The following is a 22,181-nucleotide window of genomic DNA, read 5'->3' on the forward strand; positions in this document are numbered from 1 at the left end:
ATTTAAGTTCACACACGGCCAAGATTCCAGGAATAGATTATCTTAGCCATATTTGGCACAACCTTTTGGAATTTTGGGTCCTCAATGCTCTTCAACCTTGTACTTGTTTGGCTTTATAACTATTTTGGTCTAAGCGTTACTGATAAGTCTTATGTAGATGAAACGCGCGTCTGGTGTATTAAATTATAATCCTGGTACCTTTAATAACTATTTACACCAGTGGGTCAATGCCACTGCTGGTGAAAGTTATGTCCCCGAGTATATCACCAGCCCGGTAGTCAGTAATTGGGTGTTGACATCAATTATATGGCCATTTTTATAAATTTCCTGTTACAAAACATTGAATTTTTCGAAAAACTAAGGAATCTCTAATCCAAGGAAGAGAATACCTCAGCCATATTTGTCACAACGTTTTGAAATTTTGAGTCCTCAATGCTCTTCAACTTTTTACTTGTTTAGCTTTATAACTATTTTGATTTGAGCGTCACTGATGCGTTTTATGTAGACGAAAGACGCGTCTAGAATATTAATCCCATCAAGGTACCTTTGATAACTATTTCCCATTTTCTCCTATTATTTAGTAGCAGCTATCTTGATCTAAGGCCTATATAGAACTCCAAATACTAGATTACCCCTATTTTTTCATTTAATTTCTGTTTTTAGTAATGACCTTATCCCTGTCCCCAAATTCAACAGGATTTATGCCATTCTCATTACATTTCATCTGTAGAAGTTTAATAACAATTAAGCAAGGAAAACTGAAGTTATACCAAAACAATCTGTTTCTGATACACGGATCACGGATAGAAGGACGAGAGCTAAAGCAATTACTATATGCCAATGAAATTTCTACGGGAACTATAAAAACCAGACAATATATGTTTAACATAATATGCATAACATAACACTTTTACATTCACTATAATGAATAGTGACATTTTGTTAAAAGAAAAAGAAAAAACCTACCCCATTGGATCAAATTGGTAATAGTAATATCCATTATTATTCTTCATAGCTATCAATCCTAATTGATCACCACCATGAAAATATAGTTGGGTATCTGTAGATTCGCCTTTGTGCGTTATCTATTTGTCCAATCAAGTGTTATGAAAGAAAAGTTGACATATTAAAAAAATGGCATCCATTTGTCTCGTGTTAATCAATTAAAAGGAATGAAGGAATTTGTCATTATGCCTTTCATGAAATGAAACACTTACAATACTCACCAAGGAAAAATTTCAAACATACTCATAATTTAATTATCAAATCAGGTCAATTTTCATGTAACCTGTATTTTTCTATTGTTTAAAATGTATGACAAGTTATTTTGATATAATTCATTTTGCATAAAACCGGTACAAAAAAGACGCATAGATTTTTCATTATGATTGTTTTGAATGTCATATTAATCCGTTTAGTTTCAATGTAAAAGAGGGACGAAAGATACCAAAGGGACAGTCAAATGTTTTTGATTTTCATTTCCGAACGAAAAATGAATATGATTGAGTTATTTTTAAAGAGAGCAGTGCTGTGTGACATGCATCTGCAGTTAGTGTTTTTTAAAAATCATATTGCATGGATAGCGTATCAAATAGCACTTAGTGGAAAATGAATCAGCATCATGCAGGGATAACAAAACAAAAGGAATAATATACAAAGGCATTCAAACGTTTAAGTCAAGATAAACCGAGAACGCCATGGAAAATAATGTCAACCAAAAGACTTTAAAAAAAAAAATTAATCAAAACACCACACTGTGAACTGTACATTGAAACGAAAATGGTTTTGTATCTTTTTATTTTGCTGTTTTCCAAAAACAAATTGTTGTAACGTTTGTATCTCGAGGTTTTGATACGAAGACAAATATGTAAAAATAGGTATTGGAATTGTTCATAAATAGGTCCAAAAAGATATATTTTAGCCTTACCACATTCAGTAAATCACTAAGTTTATCTAACCTTGGTTTTGTCAACAACAGTCTAAAAGTTAATTCCATCGACACAGTTAATGTATCAGGTGTCTCTCCTTCAAAAATTCACTGTTCATTTCAATTTTATATAAAGATAAGCAAATGAGGTATGATTGTCAATTAGACAGTTATTCACCAGAGTTAAAACGTAAATACCTTAGTCAGCTGTAAAAGGCTCCGACATGAAAAATTAACAAGAAATAATAAACGACAATCACTGAACTACAGGATCCTTAAGAATATTAAATTGTGCCTATCACTAATGAAGAAGTAACATCTGACCATTTTGGAGCACAAAAGAACATGACATCCTGAACAGTTTTTATTTGGATACGTATTGCTGAATATAAGTATGTTACTATTTTGAGAACACTTTGTCAGTGATTTTTTGTCTTGTAGTATATTATGGCATATAGTATTTATACTCATTATGGTCAATGCACGCGTATGAATAAAGCCTTCTAACAAAAGGGTAATTTCACCTGAAATATTTAGCGTAATACTCATGTGCTGAAATGATTTTTTTTTAATAGTTTATACAATACCTCAGCTAAAATATCTTGTCCAAATCGCCCAAATGCATCAACCACATATTCTGTTCGTTCATTTTCACAACTTTTTCGTATAAGATTCTTGAGACCATCATACTCCAACGTGCATTCATTATCTGGTGTTCTGAATTGGACTAATTGGTTTTCAGCATTAAATATAAAATCCTCTTTCGAAGGTCCATCTTTTGAAATTAAATTACCATTTTTATCGTGTTTGAACATCTGATCATTTCCATATTTTGTATATTGATTTAAAGAATTGGCAGTATATTCTTTACTTATATCATTAATAGTAACAACTTTTCGATTTTTACGCTTATCATACTGTAAAGTTTTCACAGTGCCATCAGGATGTTTGACGTACGTTAATTGTCCAGATGGATCATATCGAAATTTCCAGTTGCCATCCATTGTTTTTAACGATATTCTTCTCTGACGTAGATCGTATAAATACTCAAATTTTGTGCTTAGATTTCCATTTGGTAAGTAGTTATATACACCTTTTAGCAGGTCCGTACCCAAAAAGTAGGTGTACACAGTTTCAGCACCGTTACCTAATATCTTTTTCTTCAATTGCATCTTTTCGTTATATTCAACTTTCAACAAACTTGTATTGTCGTAAGCATTGATTACCCGTGTAAGCAAATTTCTTGAATTGTATTCATAACTTACATCATACCCCTCTAAAGACAATTTCATACTGGATTTCTGAAAATTTTCGTTAAGACTATAGTTTACATATATATCTTTTTCAAAGTATTGAAACTTGACATACTCTGGTAAACCATTAGAATTGTAGACAATGGAAGTTGTTCCTATTTCCTTTCTTGCCTCCTTCAACCTATGCTGTTCATCGTAAGAAAATGAATAAACGCGATCGTTTCCAAAGTCTTTTACAAGAACATTTCCATTATCATCTATTTCAGATCTAATGTTTTGCCCAGACCTACTTTTAAAACTTCGTTCATTTTTTTCATAAGCATATTCTTCTGTAGTATTATCTGGGTACAACACAGCCCTTATCTTGCCGTCAGGATTGTATGACACTGAATACGCATTATTGTCGTTATCCTTCACAACTGTTACACGCCCGTGATCATTGTACGATATAGTCAAAAAATCCCCGTTAGCATCTTCGCATAATACTGATTTCGTCAGTTCGTCATATATGTTTTTGGAAACTATCTGCAAACAAAATGTGCGAACAAAATACATTGTTCAATTAGTTATAAATGTAAAAAATCAACCTGTTAGGAAATATGAATAATAAATTAATTAAGAATGACTTTAAAGGTAGCATAGTACAAAGATTTTATACCTCTTATTCCCCAGTTTAAAATTGCTGTAACTTTCTTTATAACGTTTTAAAATTAATAAAAGCGATATTTATGCATAGCAGATTACTCTTTCAAAGTAATACAATGTTATTATTATACAACAATTATGTATAATCAATTATAATGTTTATTGTGTCTTCCAAATTTTTTTCAAGAAATTTCCACTTTCGATTGAAATTAGCTTCTCCAGGGAAACCATGAGAGGGTTGTTTATTATATGTTGTTCATCTACAAAAGCATGTATCAGATTTATGATAGAGTGTATAGATCAGTTTTAAACCTAATCACACATTATCTACTTTTATGTGGTAAGGATATTTACACTCATTACAGATTTATGAAAGAATAGAATACGATAGCGAAATTTGAGACACTCTTTTGAAGCTCCTGCTGTGTTGATTAAGATTTCTTTAAAATTTCCTGTACAGCTATAGAGGGACGAAAGATACCAGAGGGACAGTCAAACTCATAAATCGAAAATAAACTGACAACGCCATGGCTAAAAATGAAAAAGACAAACAGGCAAACAAAAGCACACATGACACAACATATAAAAGTCAAGTAAAGCAACACGAACCCCACCAAAAACTGGGGGTGATCTCAGGTGCTCTGGAAGAGTAAGCGTATCCTGCCCCACATGTGGCACCCGTCGTGTAGCTCTTGCTATAACAAATCCGGGAAATAGTCTAATTCGGTAGGTCACATTCGTGAAAGGGAAGGGGATTGTAGTTACGACATAAGGAACATATCCGATATCATCAGTGAAACGATTATTCTATAACGGTCAATCAACTCGTGATGGCGTCCGTAAAATTTACGAAGGGATGATTTCAACTTCACCATTTGAAAATCTTAGTTTAATAGCTTCCGTGTGAGCAGCAACCCTCTATCAAGAAAATCATGATAGAAAATGCAAGCACGGGAATATCGTATCTATTGGGAGATATATACCCGTGTGCAGGTGTTGTTACTTAGAAATGGTAAGTTCATAATTGGAAAGCTGAAATAATCTCTTTTGTTCTGGTTTTCAACCGACCCTCATTGTCAATTTCTAGATGTAAGTCAAGATATAAGGCTGACTTAACTGTATCTGTTGTTTCCTTTATCTCTAGTTCGATTGGATAAATGCGGTCAACAAAGTCACCAAATTTTGAATTATTTAGTGAGAGAACATCATTTTTATAGTGGAAAGTAAAGTTAAAGGATATTGCTAACTTCTTATTTCTCTTCCTAAGAAGATGATACAGCTAAATTCAATCAAGTAAACTGGCCAAGATTTTGTCATTAATTGCATAATAATTGATAACATAATGATTGCGTAACAAAAATATTGCATTCATTTAAAAGATTAATCTTTTATCTATCTATATATGCCTCTTTTGTTAATTTATATGCAGTCTTAAGAGAGAAACAGCATTTTAAAGGTAGGAGATTGGAGGTGAAAAAATCTTTTTATTGTGCTACCTTAACAACATACATTTCTATGTAACCAAATAATTGAAAACCACACGACAACCAAAATTTTAAAGCTCATCACTCAAAATACATTCCCTGCAAAAGTGACTGAAGATACGTTTATTTTTGACGATGAAGAAATTTTTCCGCAAATACTTATACTTACGAAATCGCCTTGGGATACTATTTTATCATGCTCTGTTCTCTGAATTTTTTCATTTGAGAATCCAAATCGGTTACGTAAAGCAATTTCTCCATTTTCATCGTAAGTTTGTGTCAGTGTCACATTGTCCGGTTGAGTTAAGGTCATAACTGTTGCTTCGCCCATAAAGGTATACACCTTGTTAGCCATTTGTGTGCCATTCGTAATCAGTTCAATACTTTTCAACCATCCTTGAGTGTAATATTCAAATTCTTCTATAGATCCAGATGAATATTTAATCCGCTTTAAAGAGTTGTCACTGTTGTATTCATAGTTTGTAATCTTTCCATTTACATCTGACGATATCAACCAGTCGTTGTCCATATCATAGTCATATATACTAATGAAATAATAGCTCAATTGTTATACAACTCAAAACACCAACATATTTTTTTAACATTTATATTTTTCATTTACATTTTTCATTTATGTTTTTCATGCAAAACTGGAGGTCAATGTGGGTGTTTAAGCTTAAAACAAAACAACTTTGTCCTGATCTAATTATCATTATGTAGATTAAAGCAAAGAACAAGACATTATATACGATAGTGGTATACAGTAAATAGACGTTAGGTTGAATATAAAATCAAATCTATGCTAGCAGGGAAGCAATATATATAATATTATGTTAATCCCTTATCACTTTTGCACACCTACAAATATCGCGTATGAATCTATAGTTGCAAAATGGCATGCACGCTATCCTGCCATGCACCAAAACGTAAAATCAATAATCATAACCAGCCTATTTGAATGATCTTTGACCTAATGCATTAAAGACTGACTAAGAGTTCTTAGACTGCTTGCATATTTTGTTTATTTGAATATACATTATTTTTTAGCATATTTTTTTTGTATTTCATCTTACGTCGATTTGCTGTATACTTATATTTTGGATTGTAAAAAGTAGCAGTACACTCAAGAGATAGTCCTTTGTTCAAATCTACATATTTGGGATAAAAAGACAAGTAAATAATGAAAAATATCTGATTAATTGTTTTTTCAAGACTGTTTTTACGAATACCAAGCATTTGCTATAATTCCATACAATGTTTTGACTAACCATATAATATAACTCTTATTGCAAAATCTTATTTAAAGAACTTGAAAGAAAATTTCAGTTTTAACTTGTAGCCAGAAAACAAGTTCAGTAACACCATTTCTTTGTATTTTGTAAAAGAATATATTAATAAAACCTACTTTTAAAACATAGCCTCATTTATAAGTGATAAGTAGAATTTAAGCAACTAGAAGACGTTCTTAAAGAAAGCATACAAATTTGTATATACATGTACAGAGAGAGAGAGTCTTTGGTATAATTATTTGGAATTCTATATATTTTGATTCCTTGACGATAAATACTAATTGAGCTATTTGTCTTTAATGCGTGAGACCCTAAAAACAGCGGGTAACAAAATTAATAGAAAATTTCAAATTACGCTATATGAAATATAAAAAAAATCAACTTAAATTTAAAAGACACTAATAAAACATTTAAACACTAGAAACAAGAAATTAAATAAAGTTTGTTTAAGTCCCATGCATAGAAATTGGAACATTACTGCACATTTAAAAGTTTGCATACATATTCTTAAATTTGTTTTTCTGTCTTTGTTTTATATAATTATGCAGACGCTATTTTACAAACTTGACAACCATCATGTGTAGTTATTCATATCAAGAAGAGGTATGGAAGTCATTAAGTTGTTTTGAGCACTGACAAGGATACGGTTTAACTCCTGGTAACGGTTCAACAATTTAAAAAAAATGTTTACAATTTGAGATCACTTAAAAGTCATCTTTCCAATTTATAAAAAGAGAATGCATCAAAACTTATTACTGACTTTTATAATAAATTATTATAGTACGTACCTCTCCTGTTGATTACCTGAATCGTTTCTTAATTCAGCCCAATTAATGAAACCTCTCTCGTTGTAATTCATGACTAGGAAAGGGCCATCAGAATGTTCGATTTGCTGTAACTGTTTATCTTTATAATGCAAATTGACAAAACTTTTGTCGTTTATGGATTTTATAGCAATCAGTAATCCTGTTTCATTTGAATATAAATACTCTCTGCCTTCAATTTTGTCGATATAAATATATGTTAAATCTGAAAAATTAAAGGCATATTGTGAAGCATTTAAATTATAGATACTGTCTTTGAAATTCCTTTTTCTCCTAATCTAAATACTTTAATCTTTTCATCAATAGTAAATAATACGCCCGATCATGGTCACACTACACGGAATTCATTAAATAGGGGTATATGCTTCTTTAAAAGTGCACCAACAAAGATATGACATCGATGCTACATAAGTTTTACTGTCACTATCACGAAATGATTGACTAATCATTTCAATACGATGTGTATGTGTCCTGTTACCAAAATCAAAAGCTCAAACAAATCAAACGAATGAAAAACAGCCATCATATTCCTGATTTCGTACCAGCATTTCCTTATGTTAAAAATGGTATATTAACCTGGTTTTATAGCTACCTCAACCTCTCGCTGATATGACGCATTTAATTCCTTATAATGTTAAAAATGTGTGACCAAAACATTCATATTGGTCAATTCATTAAATCCTGACTTCGCGTCTGTAGTAGTCATTACCTATTAGCCGTAAGAAAAATGTTTTAAGGTTTTGAATTTGAATTACAAAAAAAAACAAGATACAGAGAAATACTCTTTACAATAGGTTAACTTTTTACACAGAAAAACGCTTTCTGTATTGAAGTGCTAAAAGTGGCGTTGTACACCTACCAATCAATCAATCAAGAGGGCCCATGCATGCAACAAACGATCCAACAAAAGTTCTACATTTCATTGCTTATTTCATATTGTTTTTTTTTCCTAACTGATAAAAGACCAGAGCAATCAAAAAGATTCTGATGTAATTTGAATAAATCATATAACGTGTGAAGGGGACAATTAAATGTCGTTACTGTGTTTAGTTATTATATCAAATATATTTCTACTTACTGTTGGTGCCATTACTTGAAAAACGCAATTCGCCAAGATATTTGTTTTGGTATATGCCATCAACTTGTCTCTCAAAAATATAACTCTTCCCATTGAATGTTACATTAGCTTCGTCATAATGCACTGCGTTGAGATTTGTACTCCTAAAAAATTTATCTCTCTATTATTATCTATGTTCAGAATTAATCACTTTTGAAAGTACTAAATAAAGGCAACAGCAGTATACTGCTAAAAATTCATAAATCGATAGAGAAAAAAAAAAAATCGGGTTACAAACTAAAACTGAGGGAAACGTATCAACTCGGTTAAAGTGTTGAAACATCATGTTTGTTCTTCAAAGACATTTTAAAGGAACTTTCAAATCATTTTTAAATGATGTTTCTGAAACAGATCTCTAGTAAAACAATCGTTTTAATAATACATTCTTTATATGTTGAGTGTGGTTGATGCATATCATTCGGTAATTAAATTGGTTCTTAGTGTGCCCCACTTGTTTTGTACTCATATGAAGTCGAATTGATATACATTTTCCAATATAAAAAAAATCTTGCGTTTTACTTTTATGTATATTTGATATGAAAATAGGTCACTGTACAGCCTTCAACAGTGAAGAAAATCCATACCACATAGTCAGCGATAAAAAGCCCCTTAATGACAAATGAAAAACAATTTACACGATAACTTCTAAATTACAGGTTACTCGCTCGAGATAGGCAAATACAAAATTTGGCGTGGTAGTACTAGTTTGAAGGCGCCAACCTTCCTCTTCCTACTTCAAATAACTAGAGGCTCTAAAGAGCCTGTGTCGCTCACCTTGGTCTATGTGAATATTAAAGGAAGCAGATGGATTCATGACAAAATTGTGTTTTGGTGATGGTGATGTGTTTGTACATCTTACTTTACTGAACATTCTTGCTGCTTAAAATTATCTCTATCTATAATGAACTTGGCCCATTAGTTTCAGTGGAAAATGTTAGTAAAAATTTACAAATTTTATGAAAATTGTTAAAAATTGACTATAAAGAACAATAACTCCTAAGGGGGTCAATTGACCATTTCGGTCATGTTGACTTATTTGTAAATCTTACTTTGCTGAACATTATTGTTGTTTACAGTTTATCTCTATCAATAATAATATTCAAGATAATGACCAAAAACAGTAAAATTTCCTTAAAACTAACAATTCAGGGTCAGCAACCCAACAACGGGTTGTCCGATTCATCTAAAAATTTCAGAGCAGATAAATGTTGACCTGATAAACAATTTTACTCCATGTCAGATTTGCTCTAAATGCTTTGGGTTTTGAGTTATTAGCCAAAAACTGCATTTTACCCCATGTTCAATTTTTAGCCATGGCGGCCATCTTGGTTGGATGGCCGGGTCACCGGACACATTTTTCAAACTACTAACCCAAAAGATGATTGTGGCCAAGTTTGGATTAATTTGGCCAAGCAGTTTCAGAGGAGAAGATTTTTGTAAAAGATTACTAAGATTTACGAAAAATGGTTAAAAATTGACTATAAAGGGCAATAACTCCTAAAGGGGTCAACTGACCATTTCAGTCATGTTGACTTATTTGTAAATCTTACTTTGGTGAACATTATTGCTGTTTATAGTTTATCTTTATCTATAACAATATTCAAGATAATAACCAAAAAGAGCAAAATTTCCTTAAAATTACTAATTCAGGGCCAGCAACCCAACAACGGGTTGTCCGATTTATCTGAAAATTTAAGGGCAGATAGATCTTGAACTGATAAACAATTTTACCCCATGTCAGATTTGCTCTAAATGCTTTGGGTTTTGAGTTATAAGCCAAAAACTGCATTTTACCCCATGTTCTATTTTTAGCCATGGCGGCCATCTTGGTTTGATGGCCGGGTCACCGGACACATTTTTCAAACTACTAACCCAAAAGATGATTGTGGCCAAGTTTGGATTAATTTAGCCCAGTATTTTCAGAGGAGAAGATTTTTGTAAAATATTACTAAGATTTACGAAAAATGGTTAAAAATTGACTATAAAGGGCAATAACTCCTAAAGGGATCAACTGACCATTTCAGTCATGTTGACTTATTTGTAAATCTTACTTTGGTGAACATTATTGCTGTTTACTGTTTATCTCTATCTATAATAATATTCAAGATAATAACCAAAAACAGCAAAATTTTCTTAAAATTACTAATTCAGGGCCAGCAACCCAACAACGGGTTATCCGATTCATCTGAAAATTTCAGGGCAGATAGATCTTCATCTGTTAACAATTCTACCCCATGTCAGATTTGCTCTAAATGCTTTGGTTTTTGAGTTATAAGCCAAAAACTGCATTTTACCCCTATGTTCTATTTTTAGCCATGGCGGCCATCTTGGATGGTTGGCCGGGTCACCGGACACATTTTTTAAACTAGATACCCCAATGATGATTGTGGCCAAGTTTGGTTTAATTTGGCCCAGTAGTTTCAGAGGAGAAGATTTTTGTAAAAGTTAACGACGACGACGGACGACGGACGACGACAGACGACGGACGACGACGGACGCCGGACGCCAAGTGATGAGAAAAGCTCACTTGGCCTTTTAGGCCAGGTGAGCTAAAAATCAATGACAATTGTTATCAAAGATACCAGGCTCATAATTTTAAACGCCAGGCGCGCGTTTCATCTACACAAAACTTATTTAATCAGAGATGCATGATTTATCTTATTAGTTGTTAGTGGCTTTGAACTAGCTGTCAGTTAATGCGATTACTCTCAGAACAGTACTTAGTGTCATTTTGTTGTTGGGATATACAAGTACCCGGCCACGTCCACTCCGTGTTTTTGTTAGATGTATTTCTATTTGTATTCATCTGATGAGTTAAGCATTTTCAACTAATTTTTATAGTTTGTTCTTATGTTGTTCTGTTATACTACTGTCCCATGTAAAGGAAGGGTTGGTATCCCGCTAACATGTTAAACCCCACCACATTCTGTATGTTTTTTCTTGTCCCAAGTCAGGAGCCTTTAATGTAGTGGTTGTCGTTTGTTTCTGTGTTACATATTTTTTTTGGGTTATTTTTTTGTACCTAAATTAGGCCGTCAGGTTTCTCGTTTGGATTGTTTTACATTTATCATTTCGGGGCCTTCTATAGCTGACAATGTGGTATGGGCTTTGTTCATTGTTGAAGGCCGCACGATGACCTATAATTGTTAATTTCTGTGTCATTTGGTCTCTTGTTGACAGTTGTCTCATTTGGTCAACATACCACATCTTCTTTTTTTATATAATCAGTGACGCTTGGATCAAAATAGCTAGAAAGACAAACAAGTATAAAGTTGAAGAGCATTGAGGACTCAACATTCCAAAAAGTTGTGCCAAATACAAAAGTGAAGATTTTTCTAATTATCAAGTCCCCTTTTTTCAGCCGTAAACTATCCCCTGCTTCATTGTATAACATTAACATGCCTATGCAATGTATTTGTATCAACCTCACAAATAATTCACTATTGTATTGAAGTATAGATTTTGTGTACTGACGTTGTTCATAATCTTAAGCCTCGGTCACACCTTAACGGATAGCTCGAACGGATGACTAACGGATGAAAATAAAAGTTGTCAGTTGACAAAATTGTTATCCGTTGGGAGTCCGTTTATGTACTGACCGAATAAAACGGACGTGCAACGAATGCATAAAGCCTCGGTCACACCTTACCGGATAGCACGAACGGACGCCTAACGGATGAAAATAAAAGTTGTCCGTTGACAAAATTGTTATCCGTTGGAAATCCGTTGATGTACTGAACGAATAAAACGGACGCGTTACGAATGCATAACGGACACACAACGGATATGCAACGTACGAGAAACGAAACCGTAACGGACAGAACGGATGTCGAACGTACATTCAACGGACGAGTACCGCATAAAACGGACACCTAACGGAAGCGTACCGGATAAAACGGATGAACAAGATATACGGAAAAATTAAAGGCAACAATTATAATACATGTAAATCGCAAAAATATTAAAAATGTTTCTGTGTAACTGGTTTTGGTTTGTTCTTCAAAATGTTGTCAAAGGAAAGTTTCTGGCCTAAATAAGAGCTGCTTGATTGTGAAGACGTGCCCTTACTCTAAAATCGATTATGAATAATAAGAATTCATGAACCTTAAAAAATCTAATTGGCATTTCTGACGCGAAATTTTCAATTGGCATTTGTCCGTTACAGATCCGTTCATCCTCCATTTTATCCGTTATACGTCCGGTAGAAGTCCGTTTCATATTCGTTCAACATCCGTTTTATCCGTTAGACGTCCGTTAGAAGTCCGTTGGCGAATTTAAATGCCAGACCTCCAACGGATGTATAACGGACATGTAACGGATACAAAACGGAAACGAAACGGACGAGTACCGTACAAAACGGACGCCTACCAGACGTTAAACGGACATTTCATCCGTTGGACGTCTGTTTAAAAGTTTTGAACATGCGCAAAATTTTCCACCGGACAAAACGGACGTCGACGGATAAAACGTACGCTAAACGGACATGCAACGGATATGGACGGACGTCTAACGGATAAGAACGGACGTCTAACGAACATGAACGGATTGAAAAAAAGTTATCCGTTAGGCATCCGTTCGAGCTATCCGTTAAGGTGTGACCGAGGCTTAACGGACACACAACGGACACGCAACGTAAGAGAAACAGAAACCTACCGGACAGAACGGATATCGAACGTACATCCAACGGACGAGTACCGTATAAACCGGACACCTAACGAAAGCGTACAGATAAAACCAATAAATGGCATTTCTGACGCGAAATTTTCAATTGGCATTTATCCGTTTCAGATCCGTTTATCATCCGTTTTATCCGTTAAACGTCCGTTAGAAGTCCGTTTCTCATTCGTTCAACATCCGTTTTATCCGTTAAACGTCCGGTTGAAGTCCGTTGGTGAATTTATCTTCCAGACCTCAAACGGATGTATAACGGACACATAACGGATACAAAACGGACGCCTACCGGACATTTCATCCGTAGGACGTCCGTTCAAAGTTATGAACATGCATAAAAATTTCCACCGGACAGAACGGACGTCGACTGATCAAACGTACGCTAAACAGACATGTAATGGATATGGACGGACGTCTAACGGATAAGAACGGACGTCTAACGGACAAAAACGGATTGAAAAAAAAGTTATGCGATAGGCATCCGTTCGAGCTATCCGTTAAGGTGTGACCGAGGCTTTAAGGAGGCTTGCGGGTACAAAAATTTTAGCAAAATATAATATATTTGTTTTTTTCATAACAAAATTTATTTATTACACTTTTAGTTTTACTTTATGATATGATACAAAAATCGATTCCGTTTGGCCTCAGATGACTTTGAAAATGTTTTTATCATTGAAAAAGCTCCAAATTATCTCCCTTTGGTTTAAAAATCTCATTTTTTTCATAAAAATTGAAATATCTCATCGGTGTCCTATATTTTTTATTATTGTTTTCAAATAAGCTGTACATAAACTAAATAATTGTAAAATTTAAGCGATTTCTGTAATTAAGTTCTTTTATTATTTCGATATTACCTCTTTTTCTTCTATTTGTTCAACAGAAAAAAACGACATTAACAAAAATGTATACTTCTTTCGGAGGCAGATTGTGAGCTTAAATGAACGGTAACCCCATTTTTTTATTTAATTTTTCTATTAAGTATATGATAAAGTTCATTTATAAAAAAAATATAGCAAAATCCTATATTAGAAAAAAAAAGATTTATACTCGCGAGCCCCCTTAATAACATGTTTAATATAGTTTTCTTTTATTTGTCTGTTTGAATAATACTTTTATTGTTTAATGTATTTTTTCGTGATATCCATTTGGCGTTGCTCTGTACTCGTACATTCCGTCATTGTCTTATTGTTCTATTGTAATTTTTTGTCTTTCAATTTTGGTTTTGTACTTTGTCTATCCGCCCTTTTATGTCTCTTTGTTACATATTTGTTAGTTTTTATAGTGATTAAGATAAAAACACAATGTTGACTATTGTACCCCTATTTTGAGATTTTATTATTATGTCGGTTTGTTTTGATCACATATAGTTGTCAAAATAATGGAATTTTGTGCGATTGTCATACAAGTGATAAGTTTAGCTAGCTATGAAACCAGGTTCAATCCACCATTTTCTACATAAGAAAATGCCTGTACCAAGTCAGGAATATGACAGTTGTTATCCATTTGCTGATGTATTTGTGCTTTTTATTTTGTCATTCTCAAATTTCCGTTTTGAATTTTCCACAGAGTTCGGTGTTTTTGTGATTTACTTTTGAACGATTGGCTTCTAACCCTATATCTACCAACTTCTTTAGCGGGATATACTCCTTATACGAAATCTCCTTTAACATATAACTAAGAGTAAAAACGACTTGAATCGACACAATAACAGGCATGTACGTCTTAAAATAAAAAAAACTTTACAAACAGAATTATGAGTAAGAACGATTAATATCGAAACATCATCAGTTTTACGGTTTCCATCACGAATTTGTTAATCGTTACGATATGCACTAGCGAGGAATGTTTTCGGAATATTTTATCCCTAAAGCCAGAATTGTCATTTATTCTGAAATGTTATCACCATAAGGCATTCAACAATGAGCAAAGTCCATACCACATAGTCAGCTATAAAAGGCCCCAAAATCATAAATGTCAAACAATTCAAACAAGAAAACAAACAGCCTTATTAATGTACAAAAATATGAAAAAACAACAAATATGAAACACAGCAACAATGAATTACAGGCTCTCGACTTGTACAGACACATACATGTCTCGATTTGCAAGGCGGGTGATGTATGTGTAGTAGAAGACTATTACGTGTCGAGTCTCTCAGTGTCGATCCTTTTGGAGTTCATACGATTTCCTCATTTTGTTTGGTTTCTAAGCTAGATTTGCTAAAAATTATAATTGGAATTAGTCAGTTTGAAAACCACTTCTGCATTAATTTAAGAAATGAAATTCATCTCGATGCCTTACATTACTAATACGTTTGAAACTGTCTTTATATAAAAAAAATTTAGTCTGTATTTATTGAAATTCCTTCATGGGTTAATTACGTAAACAATTTATTTTTTTCAAAATTAAAATGTGTGTGTTTTCGTACATACCAATATGGAAGCAGCCATCCCTTTCCCATCACGCTTTTGTGATATCTAGAAAATACTTTTGATGAAAAGAATCTCGTGAAATCTAAAACAAGATTTCTTGACTGTCTTCTCACTATAATGTCATTTTCTTGAGTCAGTATTGTGTCCTCATTATGTCCATCAGCCATGTCTAGTAACATTACAACTATATCTGATAGCTGATTAACATTACGTCCAGCGAGACTTAATTGATTCATTATTTCAGATACCTTCCAGTTAAGGGAATACCAGCTTGTACCTATCAACTGAATAAAATTGTCCCATATTCGATCCCATGCCTCGTCGTTTATATCGCTAGTTCGCAGTTGATCTTTGGTAGAGAAATATACATGATTCGTCTCTTTCAATGGTTTAATTAAGCTTACACTTATCTTACTTTTCCCGATTTTCGAATTGTCTATTTGTTTGACATTGAACACGAATCTATATGAAGCGCCAGGAGGTAAAACACCTCCTGGTGTATTTTTAGAGCTAGCAATTAAGATGTTTTGCTCCCAGAACTGCACTTCTTCAGAGTCACTTTCGAAATTTAAATGAGCAATTCCATTCGTTTGAATAAATATAAGTGGTGAAACGATATCCGTATCGCCAATGTTTTTGATATATAGATACATTACACCACGTTGACCTGGAAGAAGTGCATTTGGCATGTCTATTTGAGTAGATACTTTACCAACTTCCCCAGTACTAATTTCTAATGCATCTTCTAATATTGTTGTGTTTCCAATCAATGAGTTGGTCAGAATTATCGAAAACCTCTGACCTCGAATCGTTAAACGGAAATCAAATGTAGCATACAAAAGTGTCGATGAAAATCGAAATATCTTGAGCGGTTTCAATTCTCCAAACGTTGTACTGAATAGCTTCATATCTAACTCCTCTGGGAACAGCGTTCCTTCAATTCTTAATGTGGCATTACCAAGCGGAATGGCTCGAGTTGGAAATACACTAATTATCTCAAATCTAGCAAGTTTCACAAAAATATTAACATCTACTGATGAAACATGATCATCTGAGTTTGTAGTAGTTACTAGTATATAATAGTTTCCAAATTTAGTCATAGGTATAGTAATTGTTTGGTTGGATTTAAATGGGTCATCAGAAATATAATCAAAATCAACATCTGTTGCCTCTTTTCCATATTTTACTTTTATCTCAAAAAAGGTGTCGATGTTTTTACATTCAGACCTTATAACTATTGTTTCTTCTGATGAAATATTTGGTAAAAGGAATAACTTCGCATTATCTGTACCAATGCTTATGTCATGTACAGTGTTGAGATATAAATGCGTTACTTTAATATTTGTTGCATTATAGCTGAACCCGACATTATTCTCCAAATACCCGTCCAGTATATTGGATCTAGATTTTACCATTGCCACATATGAAGCTTCGGACATTTCCGGTATTTTTCCACTTAGAGAATTACTTACATCTGTAGTTGAACTTAGATGATCATAGGGTTGTAATGTAACAAATCTACATGTAGTTTGTCCTATCTGCTTGTCTTCAATATCCCATTTTCTGTCTGCAGAGAGAAAAACCGAATCGCATGCATAACCCTGTGCACTTATACTTCCATTATTACGAAGTTTCCAGTGAACTTCTAAATTATCCCCATATGAAACCATTTCAGCTGTTTTAACGTCCACTACAGCAACGTCAGTGCTCAGTGTTTGCTCTATTGACATCGAAATAACAAATTCATTATCTAGCTCATCAAACTCGTATACAGCATTTCCACTGTCAACTTCAATAATTATGAAATAATTTCTGCTCTCTAAATCATATGGTAGAAATACTGAAACTGTATCATTTGTTGTTTCATTCACTTCTATTGATTTGGAATAATAGCTGGTTATCAGTTTAAGATCAAATGCATCTCTGAGATAATCGTCACTAAGATAAAAACTGTTGTAAAATACTCTTGAAGATGGAATAACTCCATTGTTTGTAAAGTTATAACTAATTAAAAGCGGTTGACCACCTTTTTGGGGTCCGATACTTTCAATTGCAGAAACAATCATATTCGGGAGCCTATTGTGGTCAACAGATATTGCTTTCTTGTGAAAATACAGGGAAGTGGCTTGAGAACTTAAATCAACAGACAATCCTGTCTCATCAGCATCAAAAGACATAACGTAAAAGAATATTTGACTGTTAATATCATTGGGAATAATAAGTGTGACGTTTGTCAAATAAGTTTCTCCAGGGTCTAAAGCTCCAACGTGAAGTGTTGTTGAAAGTAAATATCCTGAATCGAGTAAAATTTCTTTTGGTGCATTCTGTTTTGGAGACATGTAAACGAGATCTTCCCACGATGTCAAACGTGAACGGGCTGATCCAGTATTTTCTGTAAGAAAAGAAGTACTTATGCTACTTCCAGGTGTTATCATGGTTTCATTGAAAAGGAAAGATACATTAAGTTGAGACATTGGTATCGGAGGTATAACGATTAGTTTGCTCGCCGCTATATTGTTATCCTCTTCATTAAATTCAAATATGGTATCTGCATAGTCCGTGATAACATATAAGTAGTATGTTCCAACATACTGTTTTGGAATAACAACTGTTTTCGACATCGAGTAGGATGCAGATGATTCAAGTCCATAAACTATTTCAAAATTATATAGTATTTCAATATGTCTAGCTATATCTGATATTTGTACATGATTTTGACGTGATATTCCAACTGCGTCTAACCAATTAGACCGGAAAGGCATAGAATTTCCTTTATTATGTACTGACCAGGTAACGGAAACTAATGATTGACTTGATGACGAATTCTTCAACGAAACTTTCAAAAAGTCAATTAGCAGATCAGGCGATGGCGGTCTGTTAACAAAAAGAGTAATAATTTTGTGATTATTTTCTATTCTCGAAGGCTCTCGGCCTTCAAACAAATCATATTTTGTTTCTACAATACAATGCAGGTATACATCACCATGGAGTAATTTCGGAATTTGAAGTAAGGTAGTTGTACGAGAGATCTGCTCTGTATGTAAAGGTCCTAATTGTACTGATTTTTCTGAAACAATGTCTGTATCCTGTGAGCTAGTAGAGGATACAATAATTTTTTGGTACCACCTTTGATTCGATTGAATGGTAACACCTAGGTTACCTACTGAACACTCCAATTCAAGTTGGCCACCGCTATATACTTCGTCAGATATGACTTTGAATTTGTGTATATACAAATCAGGCGATTTGAGAGGTATATCAAACATGTGTGTCATTTCCTTATTGTTATTCCTATTGCCATCAGCAGTTTGACCTAAGTAATCAATGTGGACACGAAAAACCACATCGCCATACACATGTGGTGGTAGCACCAATTCATTTTGTATAATATAACTCTGATTGGGTTTTAATATGTGGTCATCCCCACTGTAGAATTGTCCTAATGTGTATTCTGATTTATTATTGGAGTGAACAACAGCAATAAGTTTATCAATCCATCTTGAAATTAGTGTTTTTCCCTCGCCTTTGTTTTCAGCTGTCCACGAAACGCTTATTGGGTTGAATGTCACATTTGACTGTACTTCAACGGTAATGTTGGTCACGAACAAATCTGGTAAAGCTTTTTGTATTTCAATCTCTTTATTTAGAATATTATTGTCCTCATTTTGAAATTCAAAAACTTGGTTATAGTAATCTGTGATAACGCTGATGTTGTAAGTACCAGATTGGACATTTGCGGGAATATGATAAGTGATTGAATGACTGTATGACATTGTTGGGTCCAGTTTTGAACTATATGATTGTTGACCTATAATATAGGATCCACCAGGTTGTTCCAATGAAATCAATTTCTGTAAATTAGGATCAATTATTCGTTAGTTTACTGTTATGTTACAATAATTTTAAAAGAAAAACTAGACTCAGATATTGCAGTTGCATAGTATCATGGGTATGAAATCTTTATCAAAAATATGATGTTTAATTATGACCAAAATATTGTTTATACCTTCAAAAAAAAAAATAACCGTTAGCCCTTCAAATAAATTTGAATTTCATATTTTATCTACATCTCTAGTTAACCTGAAGTTTGCAATGATATTTTTTTAATATTATTTTTTTAAGTGTTTTGGTTTTTTTTCCTGACATACTACATTTGACCCTTGGTCAAGGTTGTATCCATTTTTTGGGCAAGTGTAAAAATAATGTATTGCATATTAATAAGATATTAAAATGCGTGAAATATATGATCGCAACATGATTTCAACATGATTTTCAATATGTGTACCAATAGTATAAACATATACGAACTAATTCTTTTAAAACTCAAATACTTACTTACAAATAGACATAATATTCAAAATTGCAAAGTCAAAAAAATATGACGTAATTTCATACAGATATATAATACTTGACAGTGACTAGGCCCTGAATACAAAGGTTATAATTGTTTCAAAATAAGATCAGGTCTTATTTCAATTCACTTCAATTCAACTGTTTAAGTGTACAGCATGATAGAGTGGCGTATTTATATTACTTCACATGTATTATTTGAAACAGTGACTTACAAAATAAATAGTTTATATGATCCCTCTTTTTGAAGCATGGCTTCTCTTATTACATTACACGATTGTTGATCGGATGTTAATAAAGAACAACATTAAAGTACCAATGTAGTTATTTGATACACACATTAGTTTCTGTGATATATAAACAATGCTAATATAAAAAAAAAATATCTTACTATACTATCAATCCAATAAAAGGCATATGGTGATCTGTAACCATCATTAATAACAGTCCATGTTATAACCATGGCATCACCGGTGACATAGAACGTCTTTTCAGTAAATATTTCTCTTATTGTAAGGTCTGGTGGAGGAGTCAGTGTAACATCAAGTATCTGATAAAAAAATACAATGAATTAGCATGTAAGTTAAACATAGTAGAGAAAAAAACATGTTCAAATGTACTTCCTTTTTATAGTCGAAAAGCTAATGTCTGTCTGTCTTTATATGACTATAAGACAGTGATAAAGTGAATGCAACTGAATAAAAATTGGTAATACTGCATCTTTGTGATGCAGTATGCAACCAAAGAAGCGTAAATACTACGTATATCTTATTGATTTTTGTTAAGATACCGTGCAATAATTTTCTGGACAGAGAATGAAAGAATCAACTGATATTTAAAGTCCCAGTTATGATGAAATAGGAATTTCATGAAAGTCAACGAACGAAGCAAAGTAAAGGATGTGAACATGAACACATTTAGGAAGACATTTAACTATGCTTTTATATTATCTTTTTTGTCATTTTTACGTTTTCTTAAGTCGTAGTCCTTTGACCAGTCTTCTCAGCTGGCCACATTTGTTCACAGTGGATTATCATTGTGTAAAGCCTCATTTTCGGCACGTATCATATGAGTAAAATTGCAACATTGCTCCACGACAGTTTATCCATCAAATATATCAAAAGTGACGAAAAGCATGTTATTTACTACATGATAGCAGATAAAGTGATTTCCAAAACGATGACAGATGCAAAGAGTTACAAAATGTCAAATCTGAAATATAAGATAAGAATTATTGAATTTTGAAAATGCACAAGTAAATAATAAACTCATCATAGATACTAGAATTAAATTTGTATTTACGCCAGACGCGCGTTTCGTCTTTAAAAGACTCATCAGTGATGCTCGAATCCAAAAAGGTTAAAAAGCCAAATAAAGTACGAAGTTGAAGAGCATTGAGGACCAAAACATTTTGGCAAATACAGCTAAGGTAATCTATTCCTGAAATGGAAAAGCCTTAGTAACAGATATGATAATATGAATAAATAACATTACCTTTGAAACCCTCCTGTTGTTTTCATCCATCCCATGTTCGTATACATCATTGCCACTATCAGAGTGAACAATGATAGTGTAATTTCCATGTATATTTCTGGGAACAAGGACTGCTAAATGCACTGTATAGCTTTCATCTGGGACCAACTTGCCTAACCTGTAGTGTCTGATCAGGAGAATATCTTGCCAATCTGAGAATATATGACTTGTTATTTTGTTAACCGATATGGATAAAACACACAATTATATCTATCCCTTGATTTCTTTTGTCAGCGCATTCGGTTTTTCTGTTCCATTAAAGACATAGTTAAATAAAAAAGGGTGGAATATTATAAACTTGCTCGACTTAACAGAATTTGTATATAACATTTGAATGAATTGGTACAATTTCCGTATGTTTCGATTACTGAATTCAGAAAATGTACAAAAGATGGGAAATTAAATTAATTTTTTTAAGTCTTATTATATCTCCATCATAAACCTCAATAAGGAAGATCAGTTGACTAACAAAAGAAACATGCAAAGATCCCTTAACAATCAGTAAGGAAAGGCACTTGACCATAGAATAACGATATGATAGGTAACATTAACACAAGTATACGCAAATGGTAAAACAATAGTATATCGCATCAAATAATGATCGCAGTTACTGAAAAAGAGCAGAAAGTACTTTATGTGCTGATGTAATATCATAC

General features: G+C 33.1%; 1 protein-coding gene across 1 annotated transcript in view; it reads right to left on the reverse strand.

Moving 5' to 3' along the window:
* LOC139513416 (uncharacterized) overlaps positions 1–22,181 on the reverse strand; it is a 93,324-nt gene that overhangs the window by 34,998 nt on the left and 36,145 nt on the right. Inside the window, exons 16-23 of the mRNA XM_071301861.1 lie at positions 21,487–21,677; positions 20,384–20,542; positions 15,643–19,493; positions 8,501–8,643; positions 7,387–7,627; positions 5,479–5,854; positions 2,515–3,705; positions 967–1,085 (exon numbers count right to left, since the gene is read on the reverse strand). Coding sequence (XP_071157962.1) covers positions 967–1,085; positions 2,515–3,705; positions 5,479–5,854; positions 7,387–7,627; positions 8,501–8,643; positions 15,643–19,493; positions 20,384–20,542; positions 21,487–21,677 — 6,271 coding nt within the window. The remainder of the gene's footprint in view (positions 1–966; positions 1,086–2,514; positions 3,706–5,478; positions 5,855–7,386; positions 7,628–8,500; positions 8,644–15,642; positions 19,494–20,383; positions 20,543–21,486; positions 21,678–22,181) is intronic.

This window comes from Mytilus edulis, chromosome 2 (genome assembly GCF_963676685.1).
Source record: "Mytilus edulis chromosome 2, xbMytEdul2.2, whole genome shotgun sequence".
Taxonomy (NCBI): domain Eukaryota; kingdom Metazoa; phylum Mollusca; class Bivalvia; order Mytilida; family Mytilidae; genus Mytilus; species Mytilus edulis.